The sequence below is a fragment of the Pleurodeles waltl genome, chromosome 4_1 (genome assembly GCF_031143425.1).
Source record: "Pleurodeles waltl isolate 20211129_DDA chromosome 4_1, aPleWal1.hap1.20221129, whole genome shotgun sequence".
Classification (NCBI taxonomy): domain Eukaryota; kingdom Metazoa; phylum Chordata; class Amphibia; order Caudata; family Salamandridae; genus Pleurodeles; species Pleurodeles waltl.
Window position 1 is genome coordinate 433901369 of NC_090442.1, and position 27018 is coordinate 433928386.

Below are 27018 nucleotides of genomic sequence, written 5' to 3' on the forward strand. Positions count from 1 at the left end.
CTGTAGAAACTGTTGACGAAGTTCTCTAACGGTGTCTGTTCATCATCATGCTGTACACAAACCCAGCAGTGCTCATCATCTCTCCATAGCCCGTCTTAAACACACGTTTCGTTTTTTATAACGCTACTCATAGTTTACTCACACTCAGTGCTGTGATCTGCATGGCACACGTTCTTTGCAGCAGGCACATTAACCCTTTGCGCTATACTGCCACTAGACAGAAGTTTCTCTCTCTCATGCAGGAACATTAATCACCAGAGTTATGGTGACATTTGTATTGTTTCCTGAAAACTGCTGGACACACAAAGTACTCTTCAACACATAGGGGGTCATTCTGACCCTGGTGGCCGGTGGCCGCCAGGGCCACCAACCACGGGAGCACCGCCAACAGGCTGGCGGTGCTCCAACGAGCATTCTGACCGCGGCGGTTCAGCCGCGGTCAGAAGCGGAAAGTCAGCGGTCTCCCGCCGACTTTCCGCTGCTCGTGTGAATCCTCCATGGCTGTGGAGCGCGCTCCGCAGCCATGAGGATTCCGACCCCCCCTACCGCCATCCTGTTCATGGCGGGAAAGCCGCCATGAACAGGATGGCGGTAGGGGGGGTCGCGGGGCCCCTGGGGGCCCCTGCCGTGCCCATGCCAATGGCATGGGCACGGCAGGGGCCCCCGTAAGAGGGCCCCGCAAAGTATTTCAGTGTCTGCCTTGCAGACACTGAAATACGCGACGGGTGCCACTGCACCCGTCGCACCTTCCCACTCCGCCGGCTCGATTACGAGCCGGCATCCTCGTGGGAAGGTCGTTTTCCCCTGGGCTGGCGGGCGGTTTTTCAGCAACCGCCCGCCAGCCCAGGGGAAAACTTGTAATACCCGCCGCAGTCTTTTGACCGCGGCGTGGTATTTCGGAGGGGGGAATTCTGGCGGGCGGCCTCCGCCGCCCGCCAACATTGGAATGAGGGCCATAGTTTTTAACTAGATGGTTCATGTTAAGTGTTTATTTAGTCACTCAGCATCTGCACAATGTCTGATTTGTTGACATATTGTCAGTTTTAGTATGTCATATTCTTGAGTGCGGCCTTAAGGAGCTTTATCTTTCCATTGGTTTTCACCTCACATAGGGGGTTATTCTAACTTTGGAGGAGGTGTTAATCCGTCCCAAAAGTGACGGAAAAGTGACGGATTTACCACCAGATGTATTACGAGTCCATTATATCCTATGGAACTCGTAATACGGCTGGTGGTATATCCGTCACTTTACCGTCACTTTTGGGACGGATTAACACTCCTCCAAAGTTAGAATAACCCCCATGGTGTGTTATTTTTATGTAGTTGAGGAATCAAGTGAAATAAACATAGCTGGATCACAGTGACCTTTCTGCTTTGAACTTTTTAGGAATTCAAACTCAGTAAATTGTGTCAAATATATGTAAGGTGAGTGGGTGCAATGTATGTAAATACAGTATTTTTTGGAATACTATGCTTTCATTCATGTTGGTAAGCAAATCTTTTCAACAATGGTAATGTTCACTGACGTTGTCCAAACAACATTCAAACACCAAATGGTCTTTGTGGCATTTTTAGCATTTTGGGTCAAGCTGCCTGAATACAGGAAAATGTGACGAATTTAAGGAGCTTTTTATGTAGGATCCGAAACAACACTGTCATGAATATTGATGTGCTGTGATTTTTATGAACTCCATTGATGATTGGGCTTGGCATGCTCTTATGAGTGATGACGTAAGCTCCACAAAGAATAATTCCATCTTTAGTTTCAGACAGTTACCAAATGCTATTCATATGTTTATGGATCTTCAGCTATTACACATCATTGTCTGATAAATGCTTTTTGGTGTCACTCATGAGGGCTTGCCACAGGTAACCAAAAAAATCCCATACTTTCAGCTAAGTGAAGTTCTCTGCTATGGCTTTTGCCATTTGTTATGGTATGCTCCATGCAAAACCTGAAGGTAGTTAATTTGCTCTCTTCTGGAGAAGTTCTAGACATTTTTTGGAAAATGGTGCTTTAACATATATGGTCAGTATGATCATGTACTCCCAGTTATCAGATAATTTTGAAATCATATTTTTATAGTCATAGTTTTCATTATTATATTTGTACAGGTATCTTGGCCTTTTGATGCTGGTTTATAGTGAGCAGTGCCTGATGTGCTATGACAGTAAAGGTTACAACATGCAAAACAATTTGATAGTGTAGGCAGGACCATAATAATGGCAATTTTTTTTTCTGGCTGTGTATGTTGTGTTATATGTCTGTGAATAGGCTGTAGGACTTGAAATCTAAATTCCTGCGTGGTTTGTAAGAACTGTGACTGGGTATGCTAGGCAGTGACTACAGTTTTCTAGAATGCATTCAGTTCTGCCGACGCAACATTTTGTCTTAGTTTCATGAGTTCCTTTATTGGCATGCTTGTGTGTTAAGCATTAATTTACCCAAACCCATGGGGTAGCAGAAGTGACCAGAGACACTCGTTTGTACTTTAATGGCATCACAGGAAGTTATATCATATGAACTTTGACCCTGAATACCGACTATGATAGCACAAGATCTAGATCCTGTTTACAACATAATAATTGAGGTAACTGAAGACTAATGCATACTTCAAAGAGAAAAGGCATTGCTCAATCACAAGCAGGTGCACAAAAAAAGAGATTTGAAAAAACAATAGTGGCCAGGTTCACTAGTACTAATGTATAGGGACTAGAAATTGCATACACACTATGTTGTTGGCTTGATTTACTCATTTTCATTGTCAAAATGTGTTGACTTATTATTGCTTATAAGTAACTATTACACCTGTGGAACACAGTAGTAGTAGCTCTATTCAAACATATAATGAGAATAATAAGTCCCTCACGTCCGCAGAGCTACAGCTGGCGGTAGATCATTCTCACACCTCGCCACCAAAACGTGGCACACTCTTCCCACCCACCTGCGCCAGACCAAAGACCTCCTTACCTTCAGTAAACTTCTCAAGACCTGGCTGTTCGAGCAGTAACAGTACTTCCCCTCCATTTATTCCCCCCCTCCCCTACTCAGCGCCTTGAGACTCTCACGGGTAAGTAGTGTGCTTTACAAATCCCTGATTGATTGATTGATTGAATGAGCTGTGACAACAATTTTAAAAATGTGTATTTTTTAATTTGATTAATTTTATTTTGTAATATAAAGTGCACATTTCACTTCTAATTTATTGTTTTAAAATTAATATGTAATCTCCCAGAAGGGTTTGTAGAAGGTAAACAGTATTCATCAGAACTCTGTGTACCTACTGTGCTTGACAATGCCTTTTCCACCTCTGAGGCTAGTGGTAGCAGTAGCAGCGCTATGGAGTTGCAAGGGGCTATCCTTGGGTTGCAGATGAGACCCCTAGGCACCCTTGAATGGTGTCCATGTATCCAAGATGCATGAGTAGCTGCATCTCACCAGCACTCAGAATGAATGCCTGTTGCCAACATCAGTGAGAGTCAGTAGGCCTCTCAGAGCTATTACTGTGCATGGGCATGGTGGTAGCCTAGTTAATGATATATCATCGGAGATAATACATTGTTTGAAAAAGGGTATGTTATCATAGAATTGGCACTGGTGTTGGTCAACAAATCCTTTGTTTGAAATTGATGTCAAACTTGTTCTTTCAAATGCTATGAATAATTGATTAAGTGACCATTTTTCTATACTCATTTGACACATAGTATACCATCACTATAGCTGAAAAAATTGTGCCCTCAACAATTTACTTTTCAAGTAGAATATCAGTAGCTGAGAAATCGGATATTCTGTTTTTTCAGCCTAAAAGGTTACTCTGTATCAAAATATGGTAAATAGTACATGTGAGAGCTCATGATAGTTAAGTCAACTTTTAACACAATAGGGCCTATTCATAAACTGCATTATGCAGTATGTTTAGTAGTATTACAATAGTAATACTTACGTACTACAAAATGCTATCCACCAAACTACATGCAGAGGTTATGGTCTTTCATATCTTATCTGCGAAGATCTCTGCCTCAACTGCAGAGATCTTTATTCATGTACACCTACGTTTTAGCAGCACATGGAAGGGACAAGGGAGTAATTGACAAATGGAATATATTTACAAGCTAAAGTGAGGTTTTGGAAGGGAGTAAATAGGGGTTAAGGAAGGACCAAGAGGGGATTAAGGGAGGAATATGAAATGGCTTACAGAAAGGGATGCATCCAAACACAAAAGAGAAAGACTATTGCTATTCAAAAATTACTATAGCCAAAGAAGAGGACCCATAAAGGCACTCCAGCTCAGACTTAGAGTAAGTTCAGCACCACACATGGCCAGCTATTTGAACTGTGACACCCTCCCATAGATCATAGCAGAGGTAGGGATACAAAATAGAACTCTGTTAAAATAAATTAATGTATTCACACTTTTTAAAATAATACACATATATACTTTTGTAATATTAATACGTAAATATACATGTATAATTCTTATTTTGATTTTTAATTTGGAAATAAATTTAAAGTCATTTTTCATGAATCATTAAATTAAATAATATTACTTTCAGGACTTAAGTATTAAAACTTTCCGCAACATTTAGCACATAATAAACGCAAAATGTTTACTTCAGCTGGATGTTTTAAGTATAGATTTAAAAAATATATTCACTTTAATGTATTTACACTGGTTAAATATTTGTTTCAAAAGAAATAGTGCTGTTGAATTTTTAATTGGATTTTTTTATTTGTACTGCTTTTAAAATAAATATATACAATTCATTATTTGTTTTTTCAACTGTAATAAACTTCAAAATGTTTCCTATGCTTTACCATAAGTGGATCTTTGCCCCAATTTCAGTTGTCTTAGCCAAGTATGCAGAACATAAAATATGGTCAAAAGGTCTCTACTGGTAGCAACTTTACAGTCGTATATGAATTTTTATTGACCTATTATTCTGTTTCAGGCACTTCGGGCACGTAAGTTCATATTTTTGAGAAACTTTACACTCAGAAATGGCAAATAGGAAAAAGTAATAAAGTAACTTGAAAGTGTAAAATTGTAAAAGTAAACTTGAATGTGTGAAACTTTACATCGGTTGTTTTGGGAGATTTGACATTGTTAGTCCCAGTATCATTTTGTCATATTTTGAGGCACACTTTGTGCTGTACATAGTGCCTATGCCTGGCCTAAATTAAGTACTATAGGGGTCTTCCCGGGACATTTTTTGTCATTGTGAAGGGAGTACTTACTATTTGATTATTGTGAACACTAATTGCCTTGTTAGTATTGAACCATATGACCAATTGGTGCATGTGTGTGCTCTATGAGTCTTTGGACTTCCCTGGAATGTGAAAGATGTTATTAAATTGTAGAGCTAGTAGTAAAAGCTCCATCAAAGTTCAAACAATTCATTCCTATGTACTGATATTATATTTGGGAAACATTTTGTATACATACCTATTGAGGTTCAAAATTTAGATTCTTGCGCTAGGTAGTCTTTTGAGACCTGGGAGTGTAATGGTTGTGCATTATCATGTCAAAGTGTGGAGACTGTCAAAACATTGCAATTGTTTCTATTAGGAGTATGCTCAGTGTTGTGCAAATAAAACCCTGATGTACAATGACAACATGAGATGTGATTTCAGTTTGTATCTATAGCAGATGTCATGAAGAAACACTGCATGCCAATATTTTCTAAAAATGTAAGTTTCACATTTCCTTCATTCCTGAGCATGTCTACTATGTATGGATATTTACACTGTACTTTTATCCTCAATAGAAATGCATTTGATCGGTGCATCAACTTCAGAAAATGAGTATCTTCAGTGGTGCTATTTCTTTATTTGCTTTGTCTGAACTATTGGGGTCACTCTAAAGTAGGCCTCGGCGGAACTTGCAGAGTTTTACTCTCTGGAATTCCACAGAGTTGCAAAAAGTATGGAAGATTCAGCAGAGTTCTGTGGGCACTGAAATTCAGGCATGATGCGCTGCTTGTGCTGGTTTTTAATGCCGGAAGTTTGATCTGCCCTGTAAAATCAGCACAAACTGAATCACATGGCATACAAGAGGATGCTGCTTCTTTCTGCTGCTCGAGTAGATTTTCTACTTGAGTGGCAGCTTTCTCAACACAAGTGGTTGTGACATGTTGTGACAACCCACATTGAGAAATATCGCCATTCTAGCACCTGAACATCAGGCTAACAGACAGAAACTCTTGCTAACTTAATATTGGTGAGCAGAATGCAAAAACAATTCCATGACGTGGAGGTTGGCGGAGTCATGCCAGACCTCCATGCTCTAAGCAGATCACTTAGTGGGCTAAACTCCACTGATGGAGTGGAATTGTTCGCCCACCCTTACTCTAAAGTGTATTTATATATCTTGCTAGTTGTGTGAAACGTGGTATAGGCACAGGAATAAGCTCTAGTGAATGCTGGAAGTGCTGCAATAGGTTTCAAAGTTTATGAAAGAGGGGAAGGATTGGTGGCTCCCAGGACCCATGAAGTTTATCAGTCTGGCAGCAGCACCACCCGGATGGCAATCATCAAAGGCCATGGACAATCAGCAGGACATACCTCATGTCTGGTGCTGGATTTGGCATCACCACCTGTCAAAACATTGTCTGTGTGTCTTTGCATTTAGAGGCCCCATCCTCCTACAGCCCGGGACAGAAGTCATATCATTCAACACTTTGATAGAGGTTGTAGCAAGGCTGTATTCTTTCTGCCCCTCATCATCAGTTATTGCATTATGCTGTATAAAGCCAGCACATACAAAGTATGTGTGAATTATTCCTTGTTTTCCTGAAATGAAATCGGTTACAAAGACGCCTAGTATGAGTATGAGTAGAGCTAATTTAAGATTTTGCTTTCAGTTTGCTGCAGGTGGAAGAGTGCCCTGTATTATAAAATTCCTGTCTCCTATTTCAAATCCCTACCTAGCACCCACGAAAGCCATTTGTTGAGGGAATTAGCCCTAGTACTGACTGTCCTGTTGACCATATCAATTCCTGATATATAATATGTGTAATATTTATTTTTTAAATCAGGGCTTTTGTAGCTTTTTTTCAAAACGTTGCCAACTTTGCATATTGTCAATTGATGATCCATTTCAATGCTAGACTATCAAAAGACACAGCAAAAAGTGACATATCGAGCAAAGGGTAATTTATGGAAGTGGCTTCATAGATATAGAATAGGTTATACACATAGGATTCGGTTGACAGTTAACTTTTTAAAAAAAGGCTGTATTTTTCGAGATAAAGTAAACATACTTTTTGTAAGAGGAAACTTTTGTCATGGTAGAATGTAATAAACTGTACTATTAAGGTACATTGAATTTAACAGCCAGACAAAAGTTAAAGAAATAGGCATCTTTTCATATTTTTGAATTTACAAAGAAATAACATCAAACTATATTTTCTTGAAAAGTCTACCTTCACTTGTAAAGTTTAAGTTTGCATGCGCTTTGAATGTACATGTATGTGTACTTAATAAAGACATTTGATAACAGTCTTCAAGTAATGCCAATTGTCAATGTTTATTGCAACTGGAATATTCAAAATGCAAACACTCATAAAAGGCTGATTGTACTATTATCAATTTAGAAGCAAACCAATTCTGAAGAAGCAATATGTGTTGATCTGTGCGAGAAAGGATTCTTCAAGTTTATATTGTAAGGCAAAGCAGAGTTTGCTTGTAGTATAAGTACAAGGATTTAAGTTATTGGTATGGTAGAATAATTCTATAATGGCTTGCCATAATATTTTCCAATCCAAAGTCAGTGTAGGACTCAAGCTTCACAAGTAAACAATGATGTCTCAATACTTCTGCACTTTGGCTATGCTAAAACACCATCATCCTAGATATTAAATGGGAAAGTAATTTATTATCCACAAAATTTTGTAAGGTACCATAAGAAATATACTGTTGTAGCAGCCTACAATATATACATATTGGAAATAAATATTTGTTTAGGCAATAAAAATTAAGCATGGTGTTTCGGTTTTATACAAAAGTCATAAAGCAAAATTTAAAAGAACAATTCCTTATGAAAATAAATTATGTTTTTCTCACAGCAGAACATGCCAGTGCTGGATCACAGCATAGATGGTTACTTACAGCCTTCGTAAATGTCTGTTGGAATATGCACTGCTGCATGTTGGTAAGATGTTTGCCGTCGTAAAACAGGGTCTTCCTGAAACACTGGTTTAATCCGTTGACTCCCAGAGTTACTTTCATTCTTCTCAGGCTGGGCATTGAAAATAATAAAAGAGGGTAACATTTTAATTAAATAACCAAGATTTTCTTTTGTGATTGAACAAAGAGTCACAGTAAAGTGCAATATTGAAATTACTGGGTAATCAGGAAATAAGGTTTTCTATCTACCAAAACACTGAATAACCATCTTTAAAACATGGGGAATGACTTATGATTGTAAATTGTAACTTCCCTCGCATTACTGTAAATGTTCTACTCTAGAGAATACATTTTAGCCAATAAATGAATTGTATATTGTTGCTATTAAAACTTTGGGTTTTGAATGACCGCTAAAATGGTAATTAGAATCAAGAGAAGTGGGTTACTCCAATAAAATGTTATATGATATTTTGATCAATATATGTGTCTCAAGATATAACTGTATTTTTTACTTATATGTACACATTGAATAATTCAGATACTGCAGTCTGCTGTCTCATCTCATTACTTGACCAGTTAGGAAAACAGCTGTTAAAGCAGCTTTAAAATTAGACAGAGGGTAAAAAGATATGGTGTGCAATCCAACCAGGGTTTAGAGCATGCCTGAGAACCATCAGGAGATTAGGAGGTTCTACTTAAGACACAAACATTTAACAAAATAAAATGAACAAGCAGGCCTTTTCTGGAATTTCCCCTGAAAAGAAACTCTCTTCCTCCAGAGACCAGGTCCAACCCATCAACATCCATCTTCCAAAAGGAAGTAAAACATCTACTATCCAACAGATTCCTCTCATATTGAGGACATTATTATTATCAATTTATAAGCAAATCAGTTTTGAAGAAGTCGTGTGTTGATCTGTGGGAGAAAGGATTCTTCCAGTTATACATTAAGCTTAGATTGTAAGTGAAAGCAGAATTTGCTTGTTGTATAAGTGCAAGGATGTACTTTACTGGCTTTGAAACATTGTAGACTCCTGTAATGGATTGCCATAACATTTTCCAATCCAAAGTGAGTGTAGGCTGTTACCTGCCTGTTTGACATTTGACTTATCATGCCTTCGTCCATACCACTTAGTACCCGTAATGATCTTCTGTTTCCCAAACACCTATACACTCACTGCTGCAGAACACCCTGGCACCCATTGGGTTGTTGCCCATGCCATTACTATGAGTGGCTATGTGTTCCTGCCCTTTTACTACTTGCTACAGTAACCATTGCCTCCATGACCAATACCATGTAGATCGTTTATCATTTCTATCATGACTACCTTACGTCATGCTTGTCCAGTGCTCTGATATCCAAAAGAGAGTTGTCTGTGCTATATAAACACTCTAGAAATACAAAAACAAAAAAATACTTGATCTACATAAAACACACTGAATTCAAAAAAGCTAATCTCTATATGTCAAGGGTCAATCTTATTACTGCTTTTTCTCTGTTGACAAGAACCTCCTATTAAATACCCAGAAGGATTAAGGAATGCAGGAAAATTGTTTAGGGCTCTGATACAGCTGAACCAACACAACTCAGCAACGGCCAGGTATGGAAAAGAAGGGGAACGCACCAAAAGGGTTTGTAATTAATACACAAATCCACCGGAGATTTGCGTTAGCTCCACTTTCATTTAGTTTTCATATACAGGACCTAGATCACACCTATCAGACTTGAAATTAGATCCTTCAAAATTGAATGATAGAAGGGTCGTGATTCTATTATTCACTGATGATACTGTGTTTCTAAACTCGAAGGTTCTCTAAATGCAACATGCATTAAGGAGTTGTGGAACGTAATGGCAAAGAAAAAGCTTTTGCTAAATGGAAATAAAACTAAGTATGAATCAGATCTTCCCTGTGAAATAACCATTTGCTGGGAACTGGGCTGCACTTGAAAATGTTACGGTCTTTTACTATCAAGGTTTAAGGTTTGACAGCAAGTTATGCTGAACACAAAGACAAAAGACAAGATAGTAAAAGCTATGGAACAAAATGTGGGAGATGGTGCAAGCATAATTCATTAAAGGACATCCTAGATAAATATAGGATGAAGAAAATGGAAGTGGGGACAAATGGAGCAGATGTATGAGGCTATCAAGGCAGGTCTGAGGTACAGTAGACAGACCCCATTTCTGAGAAAATTCTGCTCTTGGTTTTGGGAACCTCACTAAAGTCCTTGAAAAGTGAACTTGAGATGAACCCAACAGAAGATGTTATTCAGCTACACCCTATACTGTGGTGGATTAAGGTACTTGAAAAGCCATATGCTGAGGCCTACCTTAGGTCTGTATTGCTGTTAGAAATGGGGTCTCCAGTTGGCAGTCAGTTTTCCCCCTTTCCAAGTTGGGACCCTTACTCTAGTTAGGGTAAGGGAGTCACACAACTAAGATAACCCCTGCTCACCCCATTGGTAGCTTGGCACGAGCAGTCAGGCTTATCTCAGAAGCAATATGGTAAGTATTCGTACCCACATACAGCAACACAGTGAAAACAGTACAAAGGGACACCACACCAATTTAGAAAAATAGTCAATACTTATCTAAGTGAAACAAGACCAAAATGACAAAAATTGAACAAGCAAAGATACAAATTTTTCAAGATGAAATCCCAATAAAGAGTTTAGAAACACAATAGCTCCAAATGGGGCTATCACAACGTCGTTAACAGAGTCGTTTCCAACAGTCCAACGCCACTCGAGAGGGAGTACGACACCCGTCACGTAGTTGCACGAACCCCCAGGTACAGTACCTTTGAAAAGGATGAAACAAGACATTGCATGGAGTTAGGGAGGTGAGCGTCGCTGGAGCTGGTGCGGCATTGCTTCCTTACTGCTACCGGGGAGGTGAGGTGTTGGTTCCTTTCTGCGAGACAGGAGAGGTGAGGCGTCAGTTCCTTACAGTTACAGGGGATGTGATGTGGTGTCAGTGGTGAGGCATTGATTCCTTACGATCTGGTGGGGTTTATGAATCTGGTGGGTCAAATCGCGATGAGGCGACCACTCGGAGATCACGGTCACACCACAGGGCCACAGGCGCTGCAGCAGAGTTGGGTGTCATGGATGTCGGTGACACGGCACTCTGCACTCACAATGTCTCTGAACTTCACCAATGCTGAGGCGGAATCAGGCCTGCGGTGTCGGTCACAGTCATCGCACTTCAGCAGGAACCACGGATTTGGATGCAGACAGAGGTGTGGAGTCGGGCATCATCGCAGGTTCTGGAGTTGACCGGAGTCGGTATGCCTGGTCCTTCTTGTTTTTAGGCCAGCTTTCACTCCCAAGGGCCCAGGAAATAGAGTGGCCATCACTGGGCAAGTCAAGGTCCTCAGCAGGAGAACTCAGAGGCTAGCAGGTGAAGTCTTTATTGTCCCTGAGACTTCTTAAGAGGAGGCAAGCTCATTCCAAGCCCTTGGAGAACCTTCACAAGCAGGGTACACAGCAAAGTCCAGTCTTTGTCCTTTCCAAAGCAGAAGCAGCAACTACAGTCCAACCCAGCAAAGCACACACAGCAAAGCTCCTTGGCAGAGCTTTCTCTTGATCCAGAAGTGTTTTAAACTTGTGGGGTCAGCAGTCCAATATTTGTACTCATTTCTGTCTTTTAAGTAGGCAAACTTCAAAGGAAAGTCTTTGTAGTGCAGAAGACCCTGCCTCTCCCTGTCCTGGCCCCAGAGACATTCTAGAGGGTTGGACACAGGATTGTTTGAGGGCAGGCACAGCCCTATTCAGGTGCAAGTGTCAGCTCCTCCCATCACTCTAGCCCAAGAAGCCCCATCAGGATATGCAGGACAAACCTTAATTCCCTTTGTGTGACTGTCTAGAGTGAATTCACAAACAGCCCAAATGTCAGTCTGACCCAGACATTTATTCAGCAGCCAGGCAGAGGCACAGAATGGTTGAGCAAGAAAATGCCCACTTTCTAAAAGTGGCATTTTCAAACTTACAATTTAAAAACTAACTTTGCCACGAGATGTATTTTTAAATTGTGAGTTCAGAGACCCCAAACTCCACATCTCTATCTGCTCCCAATGGAAAACTGCACTTAAAAAATGTTTCAAGGCATTCCCCATAATACCCTATAGGAGAGATAGGCCTTGCAATAGTGAAACACAAATTTAGTAGCATTTCACCATGTCTCAGGACATGTAAAACACACCAGTACATGTCCTGCCTTTTAAATACACTGCATCCTGCCGATGTGGCTGCCTTTGACCTACGTTAGGGGTGCCTTACGTGTACTAAAAGGGAAGGTTGGGCCTGGCAAGTGGGTGCATTTGCCAGGTCGACATGGCAATTTAAAACTGCACACACTGACACTGCAATGTCAGTTCTGAGACATGTTTATAGGGCTACTAATGCGGGTGTGGCACAACCGGTGCTGCAGGCCCACTAGTAGCATTTGATTTTCAGGCAATGAGCACTTCTAGTGCACTTTACTAGGGACTTACTAGTAAATCAAATATGCCAATCATGGAAAGTCAACCAACAATACAATTTACACAGAGAATATATGCACTTTAGCACTGGTTAGCAGGGGTAAAGTGCCCAGAGTCCTAAAGCCAACAAAAACAGGTCAAAAAAATAGGAGGAAGGAGGAAAAAAGATTGGGGATGTCCCTGCAAAAACGGGCCAGGTCTAACACCCTCTGAATAGTTACAAGACAAAGCACAGAAACAAAAACTTCAAAAGTGATTTGCTGCTGTGAGTTCTTGGAGAAGTAAAATGAATACCAAAAGCATTACAGTAAACTGGCAGATGAAAGCAAATATGATACCTAGTCCCACCAGAGAAGGCTTTGGCTTAGAACCTTACTTTGAAATCATAACATCAGTGGCTTGTCACTCTATGCAATTAAATTCAGGCCCTGCCATTGACAGCATGTTCTTCAAGATGGATATCTAATCAATGCATTAATCATCTGCAGACTGGGAGGGCTGCAGGTAATAAGTCACTTTCTATTTTCCTTGGAAAAATAAATAAATAAAGCTATCACCTCTTGAAAGCGGACATTTGAACACCCCAGATGTCTTTCTCCCGTCCTACAGGTCTCAGCATGACAGATCACAATTTAAGAAGTTGAAGGGCCATTACTTTCTCAAAATGGAACACTCATTTTAATGCACATGTGGATGGGCAGATTTGGGAGCACTCCAGCAGCTGAAAAAATCTTCTGTCACCATACAATATCTGTGGGTGTCATGTATGGTTTGGGTTTTTATCATTTGTTTAAGTAATCTTAAATAGAGCATTATACCTTGCTTTGTGTTAACATTGCTGTTGAGCATGCATTAAATGTGTTGAAGTGCAGGACAGTAATTTAGGGCCTAGAAGACAGGCTTGCTCCAGGCAAATGTGGATTCCTCAGCTATAGACAGTGTATGACTTATGTGTGCTTAAATGTCATGTATTTGTCTGTTCCACTCACTAACAAGCAAGAGAGTGGATACTGAATTTTCCTACAACATTTTACATTTCACAGTAGCTGGGGATCTGCTCTTCAAGCTAAACAACCTTGGAAGGTACTATCTCAGATGAACTGAAAGGATACAAGTTTCCAGCGTATATGTGCTTTCTGAAATTTAAAAAAAGCATTGTTTACCACTCTGTAACAAACACTCAACAGACAGCCATGTATAAAAGATAACAGTGAATGGAGTAAGACTAGGGAGATGGGTCTTCTACTTCAGTTATAATGGCATAGGTATATGATTGATGTACGTAACTCAATATATTTTAAAGTAACCATACTGTAAGTCAACTACCTATAAAATAGGTATGGATTAGATTAGTTGATTAAAGATCAATATGGGGATGAGGTATATTTAGAAATACTTGTGTAATTATTTTGTTAGCTTTGTTATTAATAATTCTGGCAATAATTATTAAATGTACAAGAGAAGTACATAATAAACATTAGTTTTCTGTAAAGTATCAATAGTTGTGTGTGCACTGGAATACTATCAAGATGAGACTTGCAAGCATCCTCATCAACATGAGTCTAACTCAAGTGAAAGGGAGAAAAACACCAGCCAGTTTCCTTTTCTGCAAGTGGGTTGCAGATTTGTTTTAGAACATACACAAATCTACTGGTTGTGCCACAAATCTACTGGTTGTGAGTGAAGGAATACTGGAATAGACGCAATTATCGTGCTGGTTAGTGTTATTTTTTTTTTAATCCTTATGTTATTACTTGTTACATGGTTTATGCATGAAAAGACAATGGATTTGTTTAGACAAAAATCGGCATGCAGTTGTATTATATGTTCCTAGTTACAATTTGTAGTGCCCGTGGGTCATTTCCCTCTTGAAAAAAAAGTAAAATTTACTATGGCAGCATAAACCTTCCTCTAAAGTCCTAAAAGAATAGGGGTAGTTGGAGGTAAGCCCTATTTATAACGGGCTGTCAGGTGACATTTTTGTACCATACCTCACAGCCAGGAATATACAGTGTGGGGCAGTAAAACCAAAAAAGATAAATCACTCCCACACCAATACTCTTGTGTTGCGGGGGTAAATACTTTTTTTGTTTCAGTTTGAAAAAAAAGCTTTGGAAGTTTGTTTTCAAAAAGGTCGGTGACTGGCTATCATGTTTGTTCTTGATTAAGGTTTTGCAAAAATAACATCATATGGTGCAATACCTTTTACGAACTATAGCAGTAATGTTGTACAGAGTGTTTCAGTCTCACCTAGTATCCCTGTGTGCTACCCTCGTTCGTAGCTCTCAGCTTACAGTCTGTCTTGCAAATCTGAGCTTTTGTGGTACTTCATCTCCACTTAAGTGTGTAAGCACCCACCCTCTGTAGAATGGGTTAATTTTGCACTTGGTTTGTAGATAAATAGAGAACCTTATCACAACATTTCCCAACAGTGGATTTTTTTACTTTGCGGGTTCTGGACTATGCTATATAGAATGTGGTGTAGGATTCTGGGGCTACTGTGGCACGTCAGTGGTAGGCAGCTCTTTGCAGTCTGCCTTGCAGTATGTGAGTTGGCATTTCCCTCAATTTCATGGTGGGTAGTCAGCCTATATGGCACCAGGGTCAGCTCATGCTCTTCTGAGTAGCTGTTATCTCCTTGACTCATCTCCTCAACAAAACCTGTCACCATCTCCACCCAGCTGTCAGCCAAGGACACCCTGCTGAGCAATCTGCACTTCTCATTCTTGAGAGCCTTACCTTTGCTTGGGCCGAGCGTGTAACCTCTGCCTTCTACCTGTTATGGCGAGGGCCAGTCAGGGACTGCCAATGTTCTGCAATGTCTCTGCTTGCCATCCTCAGAGCCAGGTCTAAAGACCTAATTCCCACTGATTTTCTGGAGCATTCGCTGTATAGACTCAAGAGGAATATCTCAGCTCTTGATAGCTGAGGTCTGCCGAACATGTGTGCCAGATTATCAGTACTGTCATCCAGAATGTATCTATGATCAGGCATTCCCAGACCATGTGCATAAAATCAGCAATCTGAGAGTGAGCAGCTGGGCATGTCAGGTCAGAGGTGCAGTGCATCATGCTCATCCTATGTGGTTTTAAGTACATGCAGTGCAGGTAGTTGAACTATGTGAATGTGAATCTGGTGTTGCAGGTGTACTTGTAAGTGCACCCCAATGTCCACTTCAATTCCTTCCCTAAAACATGGTGTCCGATATACATCTCCCACTTGGCCTATAAATGTTACAATGTATCTGCCATCATAGCCACTGTCATTTGGTTCAGCCAAGATATGAGGTGACAACTTTGTCTAATGGTGACCACAGTATGTAGGAAGTCATGAAAGGGTGGTTCTCAATCTGCTGTCCCAAATAGTGCATGCAGTGCCTGCATTAGTGCCCAATACACTAGGAACTGGCACTTATTTCATCAAGAAAAGCTACTGTGAGAGTTGGTACACCAATTTAGGTATGTGCTTCCTGATAAACTAGATAAACAGGTAGTAAGGTTATGACCTTATTGGATACCAGAAGCCAGACGGTAGGAAGTTGAAAATGAGGTTACTAAAATGTTAACAGAGAGGGAATTATAGAGCCATCCAATAGTGCTTGGTGTTCCCCAGTTGTTCTGGTCCCCAAACCTAATGGCTCCATCAGGTTCTGTATAGACCTCATTCAGCTCAACAGTAGATCTAAATTTGATACTTATGCCATGAGGACTTAGGGAAGGCTAAATTCCTATCAACACTTGGCCTCATAAAAGGGTACTAGCAGATCCCCTAACCAAGGAGGCAAAAGTTTTTTTTTTTTTTTGTCCAGCCAATTCAGTGTTCTGCCATTTGCTATCCACGGTTTCAGAACTCCATCTTGTGCACTATGTGCCGTGGGTTTTATTCCCTGGGCTCGTGTCACTCTTCCCTTATGGCACCTCCCTGGCCTGCCCTGTGTACTCCAAGTCTCCTTACTTTGTGGTGCCTTCCAGTCTCAAGCACTCCATGGTGCTCCTCCCAGGAAGCTTGAAACATTGACCCTCCTGCTATGCAAGTTTAGTTTAATTTAGTTTAGTGTAGTCTGTTTTGCACCTGCAGATTATCACATGTCTATTTAGGATGGTTACGTTTCCACTATGAACCACTGAATTGTATCATCATGCGCTTTGGGTTCCGTTGTACCTGTTTATTGTTGTATATTGCCATTTGCAAGGCCTCATATCTGTTGTATGTAACATGTGATCTTCCCCAGGTTCATTGGAATATTCCACTCTTCCACGTGGACACATGCCTTCTGGATCATTCTTTTCTTCCAGGATAAATACCCCCTCTAAACCGGCATCAGGGTTTGGCCTCCTTCCAGTCCTGTCCAAACATCACTCCTACATTCATCTCTTGAGTCACTCGCAATTTCCAGCTCTCTAGTCTTGTAAGACTTCCTGATGATCCCGCGATGCTGGTGTCTGCGACGCTTCCAGTGTCATCCCTCATGACCCACAATTCTGCCTCCTCTTGAGCTTCCTGCACCGGGGCTCCTGTTGTCTTCGGACTCAAGTTAAAGCACAAACAAATAATTCAAAGACTGATTCCTATGAAGGCATAAGAACGCTTTTCGACCTTGGACATTGTTTGAGTGTTAACCTCCATAAGGCCATCCATAAGGCCCAGTGCTCTGGACTTCTGCATTGCAGCACTCTGAACTTTATTGTATCCAAACTTAAAGTTCGCCACTGTGTTCTTGACAAGTTGTACCTAGTATTTTGAGAGAAGGACTTATTTCTATTGAAAAAGCGTTTTTTTACTTGCGCCAGTTGACAAATCTTCACAAAAGTGTTCAAAAAACCACAATGCTCACATCAGCTGCTGTCTGGAAAGTTTCTTGTTGATCCATTAAGTAGGGGCCGAGAAAAAGGGGTCCCAAAATGTGTTTTCTCCATGTTAATTTCTATAGGGATTTTGAACAGGAATAGCGGGCGAACCATTAGAATGATTTACACCAAATTTTGAATAGTGTAAGTCTGTTCAGCAGTTTTTTGAAATTTTAAAGAAAAAACAAATTTCTGCATATAGGGATGGGAAGGCTCCACGAACCCTCCCAATCACGTGCTGAGATCTGATTGGCAGCCAACACTTCAACAAGGAAGTGTTTGCAGCCATCTTGGCCCTTGGCTTCAGCTGAGACCCAGAAAAAAAATAAAAAATAAGAAAAGGGGCTGGGGTGGGGGCACCCTTACCTCATAGCTCTGATGCCAGTGCTGGGATTCCAGGGGGACCCCTCCAGGGCATAAAATCATTTTTTTAAGTTTTTGCCATGAATTTGCGATGCGGTCAAAAATCTTTAGCACAATTTTGAAAAAGTGTGGTCTCCTGCGCTTGTTTTAATAACGCCCCCAGGTGGGCCAGGTCCCAGGAAATGTTAAAAATAAAGTAGAGGGGCGCACAGGGCCCCCATCCTAAGGATTACTGAAGTCCCAGGGATCACCACCTCCCTGGGGCAAATGCTGAATTACAAGCAAGGGGCCACACAGCCCCGCCTGCAGCCCTGGGGGCCGCCACCTCCCCAGGGAAAATATTTAATTATATGCAGGAGGGCTGTGTGACCCCCTTGCAGCCCCAGAGACCACTACCTTGCCATGGTTACAATTAAAGAAATAAGGGGTCTATTGCAGACCCCCGGCCCCAGGGACTACCACCTCCCCAGGGCGAATACAATGTTGAAAGGGCCTCCCTTCGAGGAACCATAGATGGTCCTGTAGATGGCCACCTCCCAGGTCTGGCTCTTGCTATGTTCTGAGGGGTCCAACCCTGGGACATAGCTGTTTGGTCTGACTTGGCAGGAGCTGACAGCTCTTGCCAAGTCATAGTAAGCACTCTGCTCGCAGCAAGTGAGAGCTGTCAAGCAGCTCTCACTTGCTGCGAGCAGAGGTTTCCCCTATTTTCCTGTCTGCAGAGATGCTGGCGGAGAATCAGGGGAAACAATTGCTCTCTCAGAGAGGACACTGCCTCTTTAGCAGGTCCCTCTCTATGACAGCAATGCTGGCTCTCATAGGAGGCCTGAGCTGGCTGGGACTGTGAGGGCCCTTCAGACCCACCTGTAGTCCAATTGCACACTGGGTGCCCTGGTAGCCACCGAGGACAGATGGCTGGGGCCCGGTGGATGGGGTCCCAGGGACCAAAATCGGCCCAGGGAGGGAGCTGTGGCCCCTTCCCCCCAAAAAAGAATATGTTAAGGCTGGGCCCCGGGGATGGGGTCCCCAGGACTAAGACTGGCCCAGGAAGGGGGGCTGCGCGGCCTCCCTCCCCCCCAAAAAAGTTATAAGGTCAGGCCTGGGAGATGGGGTCCCAGGGAGAAAATCGGCAAGGGGAGGGCCCCCTCTTCCATTTAATGAAGGCTGGGCCTCAGGGGATGGTGTCACTGGGGTTGAGATCGGCCCAGGTGTGGGGTGCGCAGGCTCATCTCCCCCACACTGGCATTCACCCAAAAAGAAAGCACTTACTAACTAACCAGTAGAAAATGTTCACTCTTACACCTGCTCTCACATCCACATAGACCCCCTCCCAAAAAAAAAAAAAAAAGTTAAGGCCGGGTCCCAAGGTTCGGGTCCCCAGGGCCGAGCTTGGTCCAGGGAGGGGAGCTGAGTGGCCCCCTCTGAAAAAAATGGAGGGGTTCCGTGGGGCTGAAATCAGTCAGGGGAGGGGTCTACGTGGCCCCCCTCCGCCATTCACCGAATGAGATAGCACTTACTAATTAAGAAGTAGAAACTGCTCTCTCTTGCATCCACTCTCACACCCACATAGACCATCTCACACCCACTCTCACACCCAGACAGGCACTGTCACACCCAGAGATACCCTTCCACTCCTATTCTCACACCCAGAGAGATAGGCACTGCAGCCAATTCCTACAGCAACATGGCCCAATGCCTATCTTGGTGCATGTTTGGATGGATATGGGGCTTGGCCTCAGGAGGTGTGTGGTGGTGGCTGGATTAACATATAGAAATGAAAATTACTTTACATTAAAAAAACACATACAATGGTTACAGGGATGTTATAGTCACATTTCAAACATACAAACCCATATGATTTCATTGGTTATAGTTACCCAAGCTAACTATAACGTGCGCCCCTATAATGTACTTACTGATTATGACCTCACATATTACATCACTTATGACATGGTCAGTGACATCACTGGTGATATCACTGATGACATCTCAAATGACCGCAGATCCCTGGAAAAATTAAACAAAAACAGGTGCAGTCTACTGCACTTGTCTCTAGTTATGAGTGAGAGGCAGTGTCTGTGTGGAAGTCTGCAAGTCAGTGGGGATGCATGTGTGGGAGGGGAAAGTGTGTTAATGTATACATATGTGGAGGGGTTGGGGATGTATATGAATCCGGAGAGGGTGGGGGTGTGAATGAATGTGGATGGGGTTGCGTGTGTGAGCAATTGTTTGTGGATGGGGTGGGGCTGAGTGAGTGTGTGTGGATGGGGAGGAGGTGGAGTTTGTTGGTGCATGTGTGCATGCTTATGTGTTTGTGTAAGTGGACTGGGAGCGGGGTGAGTATGTATGTTGTGCAGGGGGTGGGGGGGTGAGTGTATGCATTCAGTGCAGGGGGAGTGAGTGCATGTATGCAGTGCAGGTGGGAGGGAGGAGTGAGTGTATATATGCAGTGCAGGGGGAAGGGTGGTTGTGGGTGTTTGGATGGATGTGTGCAGTTGGGGTGGGTGTTTGGAAGTGTGTGGATGGGTGAAGGGTACATGGAGGTGTGTGGAAATGTGCGCATTTGAGTGCCAGTGACAGGAATGACGATTCCTGTCACCAGGTGCACCACCACCAGGGTTTATATGGCGAGGTGATCGCCACGGGAAACCTGGCAGTCTACAGTCTTGTAATCCGGTTGGCAGGCTGGGTCCTGCCACCAGGCTGGAGGTGCTCACCGCCGACCTTGTTGGTGCGACTGCTGTGGTGGACCAGGCAGCGTTGTGGCGGGTTGGCTTCTGTCAAACCCACAACTTGTAATGCGGAGGTCTTTACCGCCGGGTCTGTGGTAGTAAGACTGCCACAGCAAGGCTGGTGGTCTGATGACCATATAGCCTCGTAATCAGGGCCTTAGTATTATATAGTTGTTATTGATAGAGTCTCCTATAAATTATTAAGTGATGCAATTGTGCTTGCTTGTAGTATTTTAAAAGTGTTCAATAGATATTTTTAAAGGTCCAATTGTCTCTAGAAGAAGGGGAAGTGTGTTTTGTCCTGATGGAGCTACCTTACTGTTTGATTAATAATGCAGAACGTTTTCTATAGGTTGAGATGGAGAATATAGAATGTCAATAAGTTGATTGATTGCTTTTGGTAAAAATACTATGTTTAGGGTGATAGTAATTTCTCCCTATCAGTTACCAATGTCTTCTCTATGAAAATGATCAATGCACATGCTTCACATAGCAATAGAAAGCGTACAATGGGACAACTGTTGAGCATTAGAAAAAGGGCAAACAGTAACAAAGGGCCAGATGCATGACATCATACCCCTAAAATAAGATAATAAACATGGAACTACAGAAACAAATGTTGACTACGATGATTGTGTATGAACAACAATAAAATAAGCTGGTACTATATTTGCTTGGTAAACAAATGCAACACGGTCATAAAACATCATTAATAAATGGAAGGGAGAGCAGCACCTTATGGCATTCATTTCAGAATAATATAGACTAAAACATGAACAAGAAGACCTAAACAGGAGAATGTCTAAGAAGGAGTATTTAACCACAACATAATAGACCTCAAAGTTAGATTGCTAGTGCTCAGCTGACAATGAATGATTTTGTAGACTATAAAATCTGATGGTTGTACGCCAATATTACTTCTTAGTAGTAATAAAGCCATTATGCATGATTAAATGCAATTTTCATATGATTGTTGCTCTGATAAAAAATGTTTTTGTATATCATAAAAGAATTTAGTGGAGTCCCAGGGTTAGGTACTAAGAGTACAAATGGAAACTAATCGAAAGACCATACAAAATATTTATCAAGAAAGAGACAATGTCAGTTCAGGGTGATTATAGATCTACTTATTGGTAGATGGAAAATAGGTAACTGCTTGGAATTGTCTACCTTTATCAAATGCACATTACAAACTAAGGTGATACCTAGTTACATTTGAGCATCAAGGAGAACAAGACTGAACTTGTAAGAGGTGACATGATTACTTATTACAAAGAGTCAACCATCCATCACCAAGATATGCTCTATTCATCAAAATAGCAGGTATCCTCAGGGGGGTATAAATAAAAACTAGGTAACCAAAATGTCTCAGTTGCATCAGGAGGTGACAGAGCCAAGAAATGTCAACAGCTATGTGTACAATAATGTTACCCATTAATATTTCAAAAGTTGATCTTCCTTAGGCTAGGAAAGGTGTTACTAATGTTCAACATTTATGATCGAAAATAGCAATCACATTCCCTTTAACTGTTTTTACAAATGCTGCAACTAATCAAACATCTAAGTTGCATGAGAGTGGTGTTGAGCAGCAAGAGGGAAATGTGACTGGGAAACAATTTGGAATATTCAACATATTCAAGTATATTTTAGTACACCATTTCTGTTACCCTACGCATAGTCCACCATTTGATACCAAAAACAATTGGTCAATGAGCATATACAATCAGTGGGGCTATTGTTTAATTGGTAGGCACACTGCACAGTAGACTAATATATCTCATGTACAGCATATCCATAATCATAACAGGAAAATGTTTGGAAAGATCAGTATCTCAAACTAATTTGTATTTGATAATTGTATCAAGCCACTATGTATTCAATTAATATTATGTCTCAATCAGAAATAAATCAGTATGATGTGTGTTTTATAATTCCCATTTATCTCCTCACAATACCATCATGTTAAAAAAATTCATGATCTATTGAGTGGCATGAGAGTGTCTGATTCTTTCATTTTCAGAATACAGCTATGTTCTGCCCCTAGATTGGTACCATGAATAAACCGTAAATTGAGAAAAGGCAATCCATTGCAACTGTGGATACAATTAAAATCTGACTCTAACCAATTTGTCTCCTGAGGCAGGAGCTGAAATGCAATCAATATTGGCAAGGCAACGTTCCACTAGAGACAGGGGCTGAAGATTAATTTTCTATCTATTCAAGCTCAGTCTTCACTTATTGAATTACATTGTGACCCACCTCTGACAGTCAGCAAAATATCTCACTCATTTCTCTGAAACAAATCTCAAGCCCTATTTTGTGAAGCCTTGTATTTTAGGTGTCATTTATGTCTTAATTTATCTCACATCTGTTAAGTTGAAGGTATGTTCTTACAGTAATACTACAAGCTCATCTGAACTCCATCACATATATTTTTTAGATTATATACACAATTATATTGATTGAGTATTTTTATTTAAAAGCATAGCCAGACAGATTACGAATGTATTATTTATCATGCATTACATGTAAATAATTAGTAATAAGAATTATGTATGTTCAAACAAAAAAGTAAATATGAAAATAAGGCCCTCTGTAACTATCACCTTTGAAAGAAGAAGCATCAGTAAAGTAGTGTTTTAAAGTGATGGAGCAGCGAAGCTGGTTTTCATTTCATGAGTCACAGTAATGGAAATTGAATAATAAAAGAACGTGATCCATGTTTATGGAGCTGGTCTTTTAAATAAAACTCATTATTAAGTGGAAATGCATAACAGGCATTAATAAAGCTGCACAGGTGCTCTTCTCTATTTACAACATATAGAAGAAAAATGAGAAACAGAAGGGTTGACGTAGAGAGAGAATGGAAACACAACCCAGAAGAATACAGGTAGACAATTCTGGAACATAATGACACAGATGTAATGACTGAGAGAAAGTGTGAAAGAGAGAAAAAGATGTAGAGCAAAAAGGCTAAGAGAAGAAGACCCATATTAAAGAACACGTGTTTCTTTACAAGTGGTTGTTTACTGCAGACATCTTGTGTTAAAAGAATATCATAGGAAAAATATGAGCAATCAAAATAGTGTGAATGTAAGTATATATTAATAACTATATATTTACTATTCTTAATATCACATCTATCTAACCCTACAGAGATAAATATCTTCAAGCTACCTGTATGTGATATTAAATATAGTAACCCTATATTTATATGCATATGCTCACCTTTTTTATATTTTAGCATTCAATAGCCATATTTTTATATCCTGGTGAAAAGATATTCACACCCTCTGAGAAGCGATTTCATTTTGTACATATACAGCAATAGGGCAGTCAAAGGGTTAAGAAACCTTTCTATTTTGCCCACATTGTGATCCCAGGTGTCTCAAAGTGTGTTAAAGTGATAAAAAAGGAGGTACTTGTGCCACAGGGTGTGCTGCAAAATGCCACATAAATTGACATGCTTTATTGCATAATTCAGTCAACCCTGCACCATAATGTATTTCCCACTGTTGTGTAATTACAGTGACTCTATTTAAAGCAATATCGTTCAATATTCAAAAAGGCATTTTGATCACAAACCCAGGTTGTTGTGGGCAGCTCAGTAATACTGAGTGAGATATCCCTACTGACCAGCTCTGCAAATGATGGATTCAATTATTTGTGAAGAGGTCCTTCTTTCAAGAACATACTCGAAAGACATTTGGAAAATAATTCACAGTTCCACTAGTCAGTATATGTAAGTTGAAATAAATTGAATCTCAATCATGAGCAGAAAGACCATAACAATAAACACAAGCTTGAAACCTTATATACATAAGGAATATAATTTCAGGAAATGATAAAAGCTGGTGAATATAGAAAACAATGGAGTAAATTAATATTGATGAGCAATTTATACAACACATCAACTAGGAAGTAGAGATCTGGGCACTAATGATAGAAGTGGAATGTTGCAGGGCAATGAGTTAAAAACATGCACATGAATGAGAAAAAAGTTAGACATAAACAGAAAGATTGCTTACCAGATACAAGGACACCAGAACAGAAGAGCTATTACATTTTTATAGAACTATGTATGATAAAGTTTTATTTTTCATTTTCAACTGGCATAATACCAGGTAGTGGTATCTCCTTTGCTACACATTGCATTTATTTTTAAAAAACAAGCAATAAATGCCTTCAGTTAAAGTTGCAAATCTATGTGAATGAGTTTCACAAACTCAGTTGCAAAAGCATGGTCATTCTTAATTGCATTAAATGTCAGTTGATAATCTGAGAGAAAAATGTTCACTGTGCCTATACTGCCAACTCTGATTTTGAAGAATACTTTGTTGTGTGTATCCTGTCCAAGTAAGAAACATGTAATACAGTGAATTTACTTTATATCATATACATTGCTGGGGGTGGATCTGAAAATCGGGCATGGGTCCAACTCTACTGGCCCTAAGGGAGATATTACTTCACCTTATAAATCAAGTGGTATACCAAATGATCATGCATTCTATTTAAGCATTACACTGTGCTTATGTTGCTGCAATGAGCTGAGAAGTCCATAAAAGTTAATACATTATTTGCAGTTAAAAACTACAGCTCAGGCTGACAAATAGATATGGATCTAAAGGAACCTCTAAAATTCAATCCAACTATGCTGACAAGTGAAGGCGTGGTATACAGGTTTGTTGGTTGCCCTGCCAAGTGACTGAATAGATTCTATCCATGGCCTCTATAGGACCTATTTTGGTTTTTATTCAGATATGCCTAATGTGATTGCATTGGACCTGACATCTTTGGCATGCTTTTCCCCCAAATTCTTGCATTCTGTCCTCATGTTTTGGCAGGCTTTAGAACTCTGCACACTTTACCACTGGTAACTGGTAACCAAGCTAACGTGCTTGTGATCTCTGCGTTAAAAATTGTAACATTCTCTTACACCCAACTGACATTTTATGTAGCATTAAGTCTATGAACCCAGACCATGTAAATGAAATGCTACTAGTGGGCCTGCAGCACTCATTGTGTCACCCACTGCAGTAGCGCTTTAAATTTGCCTCAGGTCTGCCACTGCAGCCTGTGTGTGAGGTTTTGAACTACCATTTCGATCTAGCAAATAAACCATTTTGCTAATCTTAAACCATCCTCTTTAATACATAACGTCACACCTATGATATACCTTAAACAGCCAATAGGGCAGGGTGCAGGATATTTAAAGAGTTAGATGTGTACGTTTAAGTTTTACTTGTCCTAGTCATGAAAATCTTTTACACTTGATTTTTATCATTGTAATGCTTACCTCTCCTATCGGATAACATTAAGTTCATTTATTACATTTAATGAGTGATAATGTTCAATTTGGAGCAGGTAGGAATGTTGATTGTTGTCTAAACAACTGTATTTTAAAGCCCTAAGTGTAAAGTTGGATTTTCAGTCACAATTCTGAAAATGCCACTTTTAGAAAGTATAGATAGTTGGCATTTTCTTGTCCTAACCATTTGCTGCCTGCAGCCTGCTTACTGGGCCACATGGTTAGGAGTATCTGGCTTTGTGTATTGCTCCAAAACAATGAAACAATGGGAAGCTAGATGTTGGCTGGGTGGGCCACTCAGAAATAATGAGGGGGGAGGATCTGTCACCTACTTCACTTGCACAACACAAAGATTCTGCCTGAACTCACTGACAAAAGGTCTGGTCTTTTTTGCTTGTACCTGGGCATGGAGGAAGGGGATGCCTGATACCTCAGGGGGCGGGAAGCCTCTAGAACCTTCACCTACTTCAAACTGGACATTAGATATAAATATTGGACCTTCAGACCCAACTCTTCAGGACACGTCTGGACCTGTGGAAGACTTAGAAGGAGTGCTGTGTTGCTCTGCAAGGAAGACTGCTATTCTGCTGCCCTGCTGCCTGTGTAAAGGGATTGGACCTGCATCCTGAACCCAGGACAATAAGACTGCCTCCAAGGGAAAGTCATCTGACTTCCTGATCAGAGCCTCAGGGACGGAACAGGCTCCAACAACCTTGGACCCAGCACCCGGACTCTGACAGCTGTGAATCCTGCTCTCCTATGTGGTGCCACCAAGTCCTGGACCCTTGGAAGTGGGCATGAAGGCTATCTGCCAGCCCAGCTGTGGTCCCAACAGAATTGACACAGCACAGTGCATCACCTCCCAAAACTCTACATCGGAACCGCAGAGCAAGTTTCGCCTCACAAAATTGAATAGGAACCTCTGCCCTATGCAACCCCAAAGCAGTTTTCACATCACAAGCTCCTCAATGAAAGCATCTTTGATGATGGTGCAGGACTATGCACCACAGTCTCACAGATTCCTGGAACCACTGCTGCACAATGCATCTCCATTCCAGGACCTCAAATCGCCTCCCTGACTTGGGATCTTAATACTCTGCCACCAGGATTTTAGGTACTTGTGTCCAGTTGGCCTAACTTGGTCCCTGTATCCAGCAACGC

At 41.0% G+C, this 27018-nt stretch overlaps 1 protein-coding gene across 12 annotated transcripts in view; it reads right to left on the bottom strand.

Annotated features, from left to right (window-relative positions):
* Positions 1-27018, bottom strand: part of CACNA2D1 (calcium voltage-gated channel auxiliary subunit alpha2delta 1) — a 1459114-nt gene that overhangs the window by 758697 nt on the left and 673399 nt on the right. For all 12 annotated transcript variants that reach the window (XM_069228696.1, XM_069228697.1, XM_069228694.1 and 9 more), the window contains exon 6: positions 8108-8237. In XM_069228696.1, the coding sequence (XP_069084797.1) occupies positions 8108-8237 (130 nt within the window). The remainder of the gene's footprint in view (positions 1-8107; positions 8238-27018) is intronic.